Source organism: Equus caballus, chromosome 12 (genome assembly GCF_041296265.1).
Source record: "Equus caballus isolate H_3958 breed thoroughbred chromosome 12, TB-T2T, whole genome shotgun sequence".
In the NCBI taxonomy this organism is placed as follows: Eukaryota; Metazoa; Chordata; class Mammalia; order Perissodactyla; family Equidae; genus Equus; species Equus caballus.
In genome coordinates this window covers 12,149,360-12,162,408 of record NC_091695.1, presented here as the reverse complement: position 1 = coordinate 12,162,408, position 13,049 = coordinate 12,149,360, and the positions used below count along the sequence as shown (strand labels likewise).

The following is a 13,049-nucleotide window of genomic DNA, read 5'->3' as shown; positions in this document are numbered from 1 at the left end:
TTTCTAATAGTTCATATTATTCTATTGTATGGATATTCCGTACTTTATCCTGTCTCCAATCGATGGGAAACTAAGATGTTTACAGTTTTTTGTTTAACAGAATTAACACCCTTGTGCCTTAATATTTTTAAATATTTGTGGGGGGTTTTTTAGTTTCTTTTTCTTTTTAAGATTGGCACCTGAGCTAACATCTGTTGCCAGTCTTTTTCTTTTTCCTTCTTCTCCCCAGAGCACCCCCCTCCCCCCGGTACATAGTTGTATATTCTAGTTGCAGGTCCTTCTAGTTGTGACGTGTGGGACGCCACCTCAGCGTGGCTTGATGAGTGGTGCTAGGTCCATGCCCAGGATCCAAACCGGCAAAACCCTGGGCCGCCAAGGCAAAGGGCGTGAACTTAACCACTAGGCCATGGGGCCAGCCCCAGTATTTCTGGTTTTATGGGATAAATTCTAGAATAAAATTGTTGAGTCAAGGGGTTTGAACACTAAGTATTGCTAGGCTTTGCCAAATTGCCCTCCAGCATGACTTCAGTTCCCATCAACAGTGTACGAGAGTGCCTGTTTCCCAGCATTGGAATGTTGATGAGATGGAGGGGAAAATGACACTCTCTTTTAATTTGCATCTCTTTAATTGTGCATGCAGATGAATATCTTTTCATGCTTTGGCATTTGTATTTCCTCTTCTGCAAGTTAGTCCTGCTTCTTTTCAACAAGGTGAATGCATTCCAGAGATGCCCCGTCATCTTCAAATAATTGATGATCAAAGATAAAATAGCACAAGAGGCTTAAGGGTCTCCTCCACGCTGGTGACGTCCAGGATGTAGCTGGCCGCCAGCAGAGGGCTGTGTTCACTGTGTTTCAGAGAAGGGTATGGGAGTGGCTAGAAACTGTTACTGGGTGCGCTAGAAAGGTACCACGAAGCCCACAGAGCTCCCGAACATCCTGCGTGGCAGTGTGAGTTTTGAGACTCTTCCCGTCCCACCCCAAATAACCCTTCTTTCCCCAAGTTGCTGTTAGCCTAATATTTCAGGAGAACTAGGTAAATTAGAAAATACATGTTTGACATAGCAGGCTTCTCTGTTGTAATAAGATCTGTTTTTACCGGGGGAAAACAATATTTTCCCAGATTTGTTTTCTGAGGGGAGTGTGGGGTTACAAAGATATTCTTCTATTTTCTCCGATACAGGGACACCTATGAGTATGAACTCACCTTGCGAACCGACCTCTATACGAACAAATACACTCAGTGGTTTTATTTTCGAGTTCAGAACACCAGAAAAGATGCCACGTATCGCTTCACCATCGTCAACTTGCTAAAACCCAAGAGCCTTTATACTTTGGGGATGAAGCCACTCATGTACTCCCAACTGGATGCCGACACCCACAACATTGGCTGGAGGCGAGAAGGAAGTGAGATCAAGTACTGCAAGAGCAGCACGGGTGACGGGCAGCAGCCCTTCTATTGTCTCACGTGGACCATTCAGTTTCCACATGACCAGGACACTTGCTTCTTTGCACACTTCTACCCGTATACGTACACCGATTTGCAGTGCTACCTCCTGTCCGTGGCCAACAACCCTGTGCAAGCTCAGTTCTGCAAACTCCGAACTTTGTGCCGGAGCCTAGCGGGAAACGTCGTCTACCTGCTCACCATCACCAACCCGTCCCGGACGCCTCAAGAGGCAGCTGCGAAGAAAGCCGTGGTCTTGAGCGCCAGAGTCCACCCCGGGGAAAGTAATGGCTCCTGGATCATGAAAGGCTTTTTGGACTTCATCCTTAGCGACTCCCCAGATGCCCAGCTCCTCAGAAATATCTTTGTCTTCAAAGTGGTTCCCATGTTAAATCCAGACGGAGTCATTGTGGGGAACTCTCGGTGTTCGCTGGCTGGAAGGGACTTGAACAGGCATTATAAAACCATTCTTAAGGACTCTTTCCCTTGCATCTGGTACACCAGGAACATGATCAAGAGGTGAGGCCCTTTATCTGCTGATCTTTCTCTGGATGCCGTGAGCACTACCTTACCGGGGACGAGGACTCTTCTGTTGTAAGAATTGGGTATGGCTTTGGGGACAGTCTTTACCGTTCTCTTTGCAGTCACATGGGTTTGTTCATTTTCAGACTTTCAAATCATGACTTATCTTTGGGTTGAAACTGAACATGCAACATTTTAGCTAGAGACATTTCACTAACGGGTGAAATGATTGAATGGAAAAGGTCGGAAGTCTGCGGGTTCTGAGGTCTTCGTGATGAGGCTGGTATAACAATAATAATAGCACCCAGCGATTAGTCCGTGCTTATGGATGAGGTGATAGGCAGTATTCTCAGTGCTTTACACCTGCGATCTGTTTAGTCCTCACATTTACCCTATCAATGATCAGTCAGTATCCGCATTTTGTATATGATGAAGAAATTAAGGCCCAGAAAGGTTAAGTAACTTGCCCAAGGTCATACAGCCTAGTAAGTAAGACATTCGAACACAGGCCCTCTGCTTCCAAAGTCTGAGTTCCTAATTATCTTACATCGCCTCTCATGAAAAAGGCAGAATAAGTCAGTTAGCATTTTCCAAGCCTGTGTAAAAGCAGTTGAAGGCTGTGATGTAACAGCAGCCACCTTAAAGGAGCTCCCGTTTCCTTGTAAGTGAAAGTATAGCATGTAAGAACAAGTGAATGCTCACTTTCTAACCATATGTGTGTCAAAGGGTGGGGTGGTGTTGGGCTGGTAGGCAAAAGGGCTAAGAGCAGATGTTAGGGAATCAGATGGGCCTGGGTTTGAGACCTGCTTTTACTACTGGCTGGTTCTGTGACCCAGGAAGTGATCTAACCTCTCTGTCCTTTAGCCTTCTCATCTGCAGAATGGGGATAATAATCCCTGCGTGGGTGGTTACTGCAAGGATTAAAGGAGATCATCCATGTAATCTATTTAGCGTAGTAGCCAGCACATTGTAAACATGCGCTGTTGTTGTCATCATCCTCTTCATCCCACCATCATCATCACGGAGAAAGTGAACATGTCTGGAAGGTTGAACAGGTGACCTGGGTGATCAGGGGACACAGGAGCTGAGCCTTCTAGGAACCAGCCCTGGAACGTCAGGAAGCAAGGCTTTCTTTAGTGCTGTCTTTTTCTCTCTGCAGTTACAGCCTCCACTCTCTCCCTGCTTCCGCGGCCCTGCATCGGGATGGGCTTTCTCTCAGTAGATTTTCTCCACTTCCTTGTCAACTTTCTCAAGGTCTGCCCACCACCCCGTCCACATCAGGACTTTTCCGTTTCAAGTCCGTCTGACTGGCAGGGGCAAAGAGTACTGGTGACACATTTACAGCAGTGGCTAAGGATGGGGATAGAGTCCTTTGAAGGCCATTGGGGTTAAATTTTTCTTAGGAGAGAAGGTATCAACAGACATACTTCAGGAAGAGACTCCAAAAGATCCTTGATTATTCGCATGCATTTGGCTGTCCACTGAGCCCTTTTTTTGCCTCCCTCAATAGACTTCTTGAAGAAAGGGAGGTTCTCTTGTATTGTGATTTCCATGGCCACAGCCGAAAGAATAACATCTTCCTGTATGGCTGTAACAACAACGATCGCAAGTACTGGCTGCATGAGCGAGTCTTTCCTTTAATGTTAAGCAAAAATGCACCAGATAAGGTAAGCGCGTAAGGTCGTTTTCTGTCCGTTGACTAAGGGAGAAGGGAATTCACTGCTTCCTGTGTGTAGTGTTCGATTTGCCGCTTTGTACCTCTTTTCATTGTCTTGGGTAAATCCCAGCAACCTGCACTTTAAGAATTTAGAAAGAGGTGAATTACTCTGTTGACCGATGAGAGTAAATAAATGGTATATCCACACAATGGAATGTTATTCGGCAATAAAAAGAATTAAGTACTGAAATTCTACAACATGGATGAACCTTGAAAACATTATGCTAAGTGGAAGAAGCCAGACACAAAAGGCCACATATTGTATGATTCCAGTACATGAAATGTTCAGAAAAAGCAAATCCATAGAGATGGAAAGTCGTTTAGTGATTGCCTATGGCCAGTGTGGGTAGCGTGGACTGGGGAGTGACTGCTAATGGGTACTGGGTTTCTTTTCGGGCTGATGAAAATGTTCTAAACTTAGATTACAGTGATGGCTGCACAATTCTGTGAATATAAAACCAGTGAATTGTGTACTTCAAATGGGTGAATTTTACGGTATATAAATTATATGTCAATAAAGATGATTTTGAAAAATTTCTCTGGCTGCTCTGCCTGGCACAAGTTCGGACTCTTAGTAGGCAGAGTTTTCGATCACCTTTAATCTTGTGGTTGGCAGTGGAAGAAGAGACTGAAGGTTGAAGAAGCTGCTGAGGTTGTGTGGGCCTCCCAGAAAGGCTTGTGTGACATGAGGTCAGGAAGACCTGTAAGCTGTTAAAGGGCAGCTGGGACACCGGCAGAGTCTTGGAGAGTCAGCTGAGTAACTGCTCTGTGACAGTTGGGCATATACCGAGTGTCTGCCTTGGTTTACAAGCTGGTTTTCACCATCATGAACAGATCCACAAAATGTAACTGTGATTAGAAAGAAGAAATTAGAGAAGTATTTAAATGATAGTGCAAAAAAGTGTGGGGGGGGTCTCTTCCTTCAAATGAAATCCCAGCCAGAACTTGGTATCAGAGACAGAAGCAGAGCTATGCTGAGTGAAGGCGGGGAGAGGGCTTGGCCCCTGCCCCCGCTGCCTCCTCCTTCAGGCCTTGGCAGGAGCAACCCCGGGATTCCGCAGAGCACCGTTTAGAAATCTCTAGGTAGGGAGCTACCCTCCAGCTGTAAAGCATTTTCAGCAGGATGGGCTCAGGTGGCGTAGATGCCAAGTGTATGTCACAAACCCCAAGTGAGGAAAGAGGGTTCCGGTCGTGATGAAAGACAATGGAGGATATTGAACCCTGAGCAGAGAAGATTAGGGTAAGGGAGCGAGAGCATTCTGGCAGAGATTATAGGGGAGAGGCGTACACAGGATATAGAGGAGAAACCCAACCAGATCCAAGGGTTCAAGTTGGGGAGAGGGAGAAAATGAGTCTTAGAAAGGTTGGCTAATGCCTTGAATGCCAAAGTTAAGCCGGCCTTCCCAAACAGGTTTTCCTGCAGAATGTCCCCAGGGTAATGAGGGGGTGGGGGAGAGAAGGAAGGGTTCATGGGCAAGTAAGTTTGAAAAACGGAATATGCTCCCTCCCCTTGGGAAGATCACTGTCCGCAGTGGCATATTAAATGCTCTGAGAAGTCCTGCAGAGGAGGCCTGTTTAATTTTATTAACCCTTCATCTCCCTGACTTGCATGCCCACACAATTCCTTTTTTCCTTTTTAATACCTGTTTATATCCCTCAGAATTAGCATTCTATGGAACATACTATAGGAAATAATATATAGACCCCAAGGGAACCATCCTTGTGTGATATTAATGAATCTCAGACATCACACTTGTCACTTGATGACTAACAGAGGATTTGGCTTTCCCCTCAGTTCTCTTTTCACAGTTGTAATTTTAAGGTCCAAAGGTGCAAAGAAGGAACAGGCCGAGTGGTGATGTGGCGGATGGGGATCCTGAACAGCTACACCATGGAGTCCACCTTTGGCGGCTCCACCCTGGGTAAGCTCTCTTGTATGTGGGAGGCCAGCATGGCGGGGGAAGCCAGGCAAAGCACTGGGGAGCTGAAATCCCTTTGAATGCTGGGGAGATCATTCGCCTGGAGGGTTTTCTTGTCTGTGCCTTACGCTGAAATGGAATACCCAAAGCATGAGTGAGAAACGTAACGCCTGCTGGCGTGGAGTGGTGGTTGCTCAGGATCTGGAATGAGGCAGATCTGGGTTTGAGTTCGAACTCCATGTGAAAGCTGTGTGATCCTGGGGGATGTTCCTCAACCTCTTTGAACATCACTTTACTTCACGTGGTAATAATAGTAGTACCTGCGCTGTAGGTACAACTTAGTGAGACAACGCATGTGAAGCACCTGGCAGGTGCCTACCACAAAGGAAGAGCTCAGTCACCGTGGCCATCGTGACTGGACACCTCTTCCTTGTCAAAGATTCTTCTGGGGGCTGGCCCCAGGGCCGAGTGATAAGTTTGCGTGTTCTGCTTCGGTGGCCCTGGGTTCACCAGTTTGGATCCTGCGCGTGGGCCTAGAACCACTCATCAAGCCATGCTGTGGCGGCATCTCACATAGAAGAACTAGAACGACTTACAACCAGGATATGCAACTATGTACTGGGGCTTTGGGGAGAGAAAATAAGAAAAAAAAGAGGAAGATTGGCAACAGATATTAGCTCAGGGCCAATCTTCCTCACCAAAAAAAAAGCATACATTAAAGGAAAAACAAAAAAGATTCTTCTGAACCAAACTAACACTAGAAGGAGAGAGACCCTGTCCAGGAGCATAATATTCTAGAATCAGAGGTAGTGTTTTTCAGGAGACAGTCACAAATTAGATTTGCATTTGCTCATTAAAATTTAATAAGAAATGTGTATGGATTTATTCCAGGCAATAAAAGAGACACTCACTTTACCACTGAGGACCTGAAGTCCCTAGGTCATCAAGTCTGTGACACCCTTCTGGACTTCTGTGATCCTGACCGAGCCAAGGTAAAAACGGGCTTTCGGGAACTGTGAGCCTGCTGCTATGATGAATTTCACCTGGGTCTGAACTCAGCCCAGTGAGATTACGGGTCATCTCTCTTTTCCTTTTAATTTTTTTCTGAAGTTTTAATAGTCAAAGAAAATCCCCAGGCTGTGCACTCCCAGCAAATGGTAGGACCTCGTAATTCACCAAGAAGATGGAGGCCATCGTGCCGGCTTCCCTTCTGCACAGCCCCTCAGTGCTAGGCCTGCCCATGGCAGCGTCATCTTACTTCCCGTTCTCCTGTTTCAGAAAATCAGGCGTCCTTCCTCTTCTCCAAAATTAATCCTGCCCTTTGTGCACTGGCCCACCTCCCCCCACGGCCTCCCTGAGGTCTTGCCTCGTTCATTACCTCCTCTTTTCTGTGTCCTCAGTTTTTTCCTCTTCTTACATCTTCCCCTCAAGCGCCGATGTTCTCAAGTTGCCCTGATGCTAAATCACAAGCAGAGGTTTCCTTTGGTCTTATCTCTCCAGCAGTTATTTCTGTTTCCGTTTATCGTTCAACTTCTTAAACAGGAGTCTGTACTCATGGTCTCTAACTCCTCTCTCACACCCGCTCTCAAATGTTGGCCCTGGGAACACGTGATATGCACCACTCCGGATGCAACTGTTTAATAAAAAAGTATCTAAAGGAGAATTTGACCACCACGTGGCCTATTAAATCATATCTGCCAGATGCCAAAATCTGAACAACCCCGTACTCACTTTTCCCTCCTTGCTACTCAAAACAATAAAATAAATTAGACCATGGCATTGTTTAAGAAGTTTCCTATTGGCTATAGCTGGGGAAAAGTGGCTAAGCTAGTGTTCATGGATGTTCTGCCCTAAAAAACCCTCTGTCTCCTCCTCTGGCTCATGTAGTGCATCTGTTCACGTGTCCTTAGTAGCAGAGGTTACAGCTGACTCATCTTTATGTCCGCAGCAATAAATAAAATGCCTTTCAGCATATACATAGTAAGTATTTGATGAGTAAATAAATGAATTATGAAAAATAGTTCTTTTTTTCCCTTCCACAGTTCATGCAGTGTCTAGAAGAGCTTAAAGAGCTCTTACAACAGGAAATCCATAAGAAATTCAATGAACTTGGACAAGATATGGAATTAGAAGGAAATTGGAGTGACATCTCTTTGTCTGACATTGAATCCAGGTAACAAACTTCATTTCAAAGAAAAATCAGAGAAATTCTTTTTTTTTTAAATTTTTTATTGAGTTGATGATAGGTTACAATCTTGTGAAATTTCAGTTGTACATTAATGTCTGTCAGTCGTGTTGTAGGTGCACCCCTTCACCCTTTGTGCCCACCCCCCACCCCCCTTTCCCCTGGTAGCCACTAATATGTTCTCTTTGTCCACATGTTTAAATTCTATATGAGTGGAGTCATACAGAGATTGTCCTTCTCTATCTGGCTTATTTCACTTAACATAATTCCCTCAAGGTCCATCCATGTTGTTGCAAATGGGACGATTTTGTTCTTTTTTACGGCTGAGTAGTATTCCATTGTATATATAAAGCACATGTTTTTTTATCCAGTCATCTGTTCGTGGGCACTTAGGTTGCTTCCACGTCTTGGCTACTGTAAATAATGCTGCAATGAACATTGGGGTGCATGGGACTTTTGGCATTGCTGACTTCAAGCTCTTTGGATAGATACCCAGTAGTGGGATAGCTGGATTGTATGGTAGTTCTATTTTTAATTTCTTGAGGAATCTCCATACTGTTTTCCATAGTGGCTGCACCAGTTTGCATTCCCACCAGCAGTGTATGAGGGTTCCTTTTTCTCCACAACCTCTCCAACATTTGTTACTATTTGTTTTAGTTATTTTTGTCATTCTAACGGGTGTAAGGTGATATCTTAGTGTAGTTTTGATTTGCATTTCCCTGATGATCAGTGATGATGAACATCTTTTCATGTGCCTATTGGCCATCCGTATATCTTCTTTGGAGAAATGTCTGTTCATATCTCCTACCCATTTTTTGATCGGGTTATTTAATTTTCTTGTTGTTGAATTGTGAGAGTTCTTTATATATCATGGATATTAAGCCTTTGTCGGATGTATTACTTGCAAATATTTTTTCCCAGTTAGTGGGTTGTTTTTTTGTTTCAATCCTGTTTTCCCTTGCCTTGAAGAATCTCTTTAGTCTGATGAAGTCCCATTTGTTTATTCTTTCTATTGTTTCCCTTGTCTGAGAAGACATGGTGTCCAAAAAGATCCTTTTAATACTGATGTCAAAGAGTGTACTGCCTACATTTTCTTCCAGAAGCCTTATGGTTTCAGGTCTCAGCTTTAGGTCTTTGATCCATTTTGAATTTATTTTGGTGAATGGTGAAAAAGAATGGTCAATTTTCATTCTTTTACATGTGGCTTTCCAGTTTTCCCAGCACCATTTGTTGAAAAGACTTTCTTTTCTCCATTGTATGCCCTCAGCTCGTTTGTCGAAGATTGGCTGTCCATAGATGTGTGGTTTTATTTCTGGGCTTTCAATTCTGTTCCATTGATCTGTGCACTTGTTTTTGTACCAGTACCATGCTGTTTTGATTACTGTAGCTTTGTAGTAAGTTTTGAAGTCAGGGATTGTGATGCCTCCAGCTTTGTTCTTCTTACTCAGGATTGCTTTAGCAATTCGGGGTCTTTTGTTGCCCCCTATGAATTTTAGGGTTCTTTGTTCTATTTCTGTAAAGAATGTCATTGGGATTCTGATTGGGATGGTGTTGAATCTGTAGATTGCTTTAGGTAGAATGGACATTTTAACTATGTTTATTCTTCTAATCCATGTGATGGAATGTCTTTCCATCTTTTTATGTTGTCATCCATTTCTTTCAGAAAAGCCTTGTAATTTTCATTGTATAGGTCTTTCACTTGCTTAGTTAAATTCAACCAGAGGTATTTTATTCTTTTTGTTGCAATTGTGAATGGTATTGTGTTCTTGAGTTCTTTTTCTGTTAGTTCGTTATTAGAGTATAGAAATGCTACTGATTTATGCAAATTGATTTTATACCCTGCAACTTCGCTGTAGTTGTTGATTACTTCTAAAAGTTTTCCAATGGATTCTTTGGAGTTTTCTACGTATAAGATCATGTCGTCTGCAAACAGCGAGAGTTTCACTTCTTCCCTCCCTATTTGGATTACTTTTATTCCTTTTTCTTCCCTAGTTGCTCTGGCCAAAACCTCCAGTACCATGTTAAATAAGAGTGGTGATAGAGGGCATCCTTGTCTCGTTCCTGTTTTCAGGGGGATGGGGTTCAGTTTTTGCCCATTGAGTATGAAGTTGGCTGTGGGTTTGTCATATATGGCCTTTATTATGTTGAGGTAGTTCCCTTCTATCCCCATTTTTTTCGGAGTTTTTAATCATAAATGGCTGTTGGATCTTCTCAAATGCTTTCTCTGCATCTATTGAGATGATCCTGTGATTTTTATTCCTCAGTTTGTTGATGTGGTGGATCACATTGATTGATTTGCAGATGTTGAACCATCCCTGTGTCCCTGGTATGAATCCCACTTGATCATGATGTATGATCCTTTTGATGAATTACTGTATTCGGGTTGCCACAATTTTGTTTAGAATTGTTGCATCTGTGTTCATCAGTGATATTGGCCTGTAGTTCTCCTTTTTCGTGCTGTCCTTGTCAGGCTTTGGTATCAGCGTGATGTTGGCCTCATAGAATGTGTTAGGAAGTGTTCCATCTTCCCTAATTTTTTGGAGTAGTTTGAAAAGGATGGGTATTAAATCCTCTCTGAAAGTTTGGTAGAATTCCCCAGGAAAGCCATCTGGTCCTGGGGTTTTATTCTTTGGGATGCTTTTGATTGCTGTTTCAATCTCTTTCCTTGTGATTGGTCTGTTCAAGTTGTCTGATTCTTCTTGAGTGAGCTTTGGGAGATTGTAGGAGTCCAAGAATTTATCCATTTCCTCTAGGTTATCCATTTTGCTGGCATATAGTTTTTCATAGTATTCTCTTATAATCTGTTGTATATCTGCGGAGTCTGTTGTTATTTCTCCTCTTTCATTTCTGATTTTGTTTATTTGAGCTTTCTCTTTTTTTCTTTGTAAGTCTGGCTAGGGATTTGTCAATTTTATTTATCTTCTCAAAGAACCAGCTCTTTGTTTCATTGATCCTTTCTACTGCCTTTTTTGTTTCAATAGCATTTATTTCTGCTCTGATTTTTATTATTTCTCTCCTTCTGCTGACTTTTGGCTTTGTTTGTTCTTCTTTCTCTAATTTAGTTAGGTGTAATTCAGTTAAGGTTGCTGATTTGGGATTTGTCTTGTTTGTTGAGATGTGCCTGCATTGCAATGAATTTTCCTCTTAATACAGCTTTTGCTGCATCCCATGTGAGTTGCTATGGCATGTTATCAGTTTCATTTGTCTCCAGGTATTTTTTGATTTCTTCTTTAATTTCTTCAATGATCCATTGCTTGTTCAATAGCATGTTGTTTAGTCTCCACATCCTTGTGCCTTTCTCAGCTTTTTTCTTGTAATTAATTTCTAGTTTTATAGCATTATGATCAGAGAAGATGCTTGTTATTATTTCAATTTTTTTAAATTTGTAAAGGCTTGCCTTGTTTCCCAGCATGTGGTCTATCCTTGAGAATGTTCCATGTGTGCTTGAGAAGAATGTGTATTCTGCTGTTTTTGGATGGAGTGTTCTATATATGTCTATTAAGTCCAACTGTGTTAGCTTTTCATTTAGCTCCACTATTTCTTTGTTGATTTTCTGTCTGGATGATCTGTCCATTGATGTGAGTGGGGTGTTGAGGTCCCCTACTATTATTGTGTTATTTTTGATAGTTTCTTTTAGGTTTGTTAATAGTTGCTTTATGAACTTTGGTGCTCCTGTGTTGGGTGCATAGATATTTATAAGCGTTATTTCTTCTTGATGAAGTGTCCCCTTGATCATTATATATTGGCCCTCTATGTCTCTCTTTACCTGCCTTATCTTGAAGTCTGTTTTGTCTCATATAAGTATTGCAACACCTGCTTTCTTTTGTTTGCTATTAGCTTGGAGTATTGTCTTCCACCCCTTTCTCTGAGCCTGTGTTTGTCCTTGGGGCTGAGGTGTGTTTCCTGGAGGCAACAAATTGTTGGATCTTGTTCTTTAATCCATTTTGCCACTCTGTGTCTTCTTATTGGAGAGTTCAATCCGTTTACATTGAGGGTGAGTATTGATGCATGAGTGCTTAATGCTGTCATTTTGTTGCTCGTTTTCCAGTTTTCCTGTGTTTCCTTTGTTTCTCGTCCTCTGTGTTTTAGCCTACCCATTGACTTCTGCAATTTCTCATGCTGGGTTTCTTAGATTTTTCCTTATTTATGTTTTGTGTCTCTGTTCTGTTTTTTAGTTAAGTGGCTACCCTGAAGTTTGTATTCAGAATCTCGTGTATAACATAGTCCATTTTCTGGTGGTTTCTTACTTCCTTAGCCTAGACTATTTCAGTCCCTTTCCTCCTCCCCTCCTAAATTATTATTTTCATCTCTTATTCCAACTTGTGTTGTGAGTTTGTGGTTAGAGTGTTAAGATTGTCTTTGCTTTGGAGATTTCCTTCCCTTTATCCTAATACTATAGTTGAATATTTGCTATCCTATTCAGAGTCTATCTATTTGTCACCCTACTCTGTGTTTTTTGACTCCTTACTCCCTTTTTTTCTTTTTTCAGGTATAAGAGCCTTCTTGAGGATTTCTTGTAGTGGAGGTCTTGTGACTACAAATTCCCTTAGCTTTTGTTTGTCTGGAAAAGATTTAATTTCTCCCTCGTATTTGAAGGATATTTTTGCTGGATAGAGTATTCTTGGCTGAAGATTTTTATCCTTTAAAGTTTTGAATATGTCACTCCAATCTCTCCTAGCTTGTAAGGTTTCTGTAGAGAAATCTGCTGAAAGTCTGATGGGGGTTCCTTTGTAGGTTATTTTCTTCTGCCTTGCTGCCCTGAGTATTCTTTCTTTGTCACTCATTTTTGCCATTTTTACTACTATATGCCTTGCAGTCGGTCTTTTTACATTGACAAATCTAGGATATCTGAAAGCTTCCTCCACACACATTTCTCTCTCAATCCCTAGATTTGGGAAGTTCTCTCCTATTATTTCTTTGAGCACACTTTCTGCTCCATTTTCCTTTTCCACACCCTCAGGAATTCCAATGATTCTTAAGTTGCATTTTCTCATTGAGTCAGCTATTTCTCTGAGATTTTCTTCAGTTTTTTAAATTCCTCAATCTCTTTCTTCCTCTGTCTGGAGCCATTCAGCCTGTCTCGCTTCAATTATGCTAATTTGCTCCTCTATGCTTTCTACATGGGCATTCAGGGAATCCCTATTCTGTTTTATCTGATCCATTTTTTTTTTCATCTCTAGTATTTCTAATTGATTCTTCTTTATAGTTTCAATCTCTTTTGTGAAGTAACTCCAGAACTCGTTGACTTGTTTCTCTATA

The 13,049-nt window shown here is 42.2% G+C and overlaps 1 protein-coding gene across 17 annotated transcripts in view; it reads left to right on the top strand.

Moving 5' to 3' along the window:
- Window positions 1-13,049, top strand: part of AGBL2 (AGBL carboxypeptidase 2) — a 44,454-nt gene that overhangs the window by 18,145 nt on the left and 13,260 nt on the right. For all 17 annotated transcript variants that reach the window (XM_014729458.3, XM_070229499.1, XM_070229497.1 and 14 more), the window contains 5 exons: window positions 1,184-1,966; window positions 3,480-3,636; window positions 5,482-5,608; window positions 6,497-6,597; window positions 7,648-7,778. In XM_014729458.3, coding sequence (XP_014584944.2) covers window positions 1,184-1,966; window positions 3,480-3,636; window positions 5,482-5,608; window positions 6,497-6,597; window positions 7,648-7,778 — 1,299 coding nt within the window. The remainder of the gene's footprint in view (window positions 1-1,183; window positions 1,967-3,479; window positions 3,637-5,481; window positions 5,609-6,496; window positions 6,598-7,647; window positions 7,779-13,049) is intronic.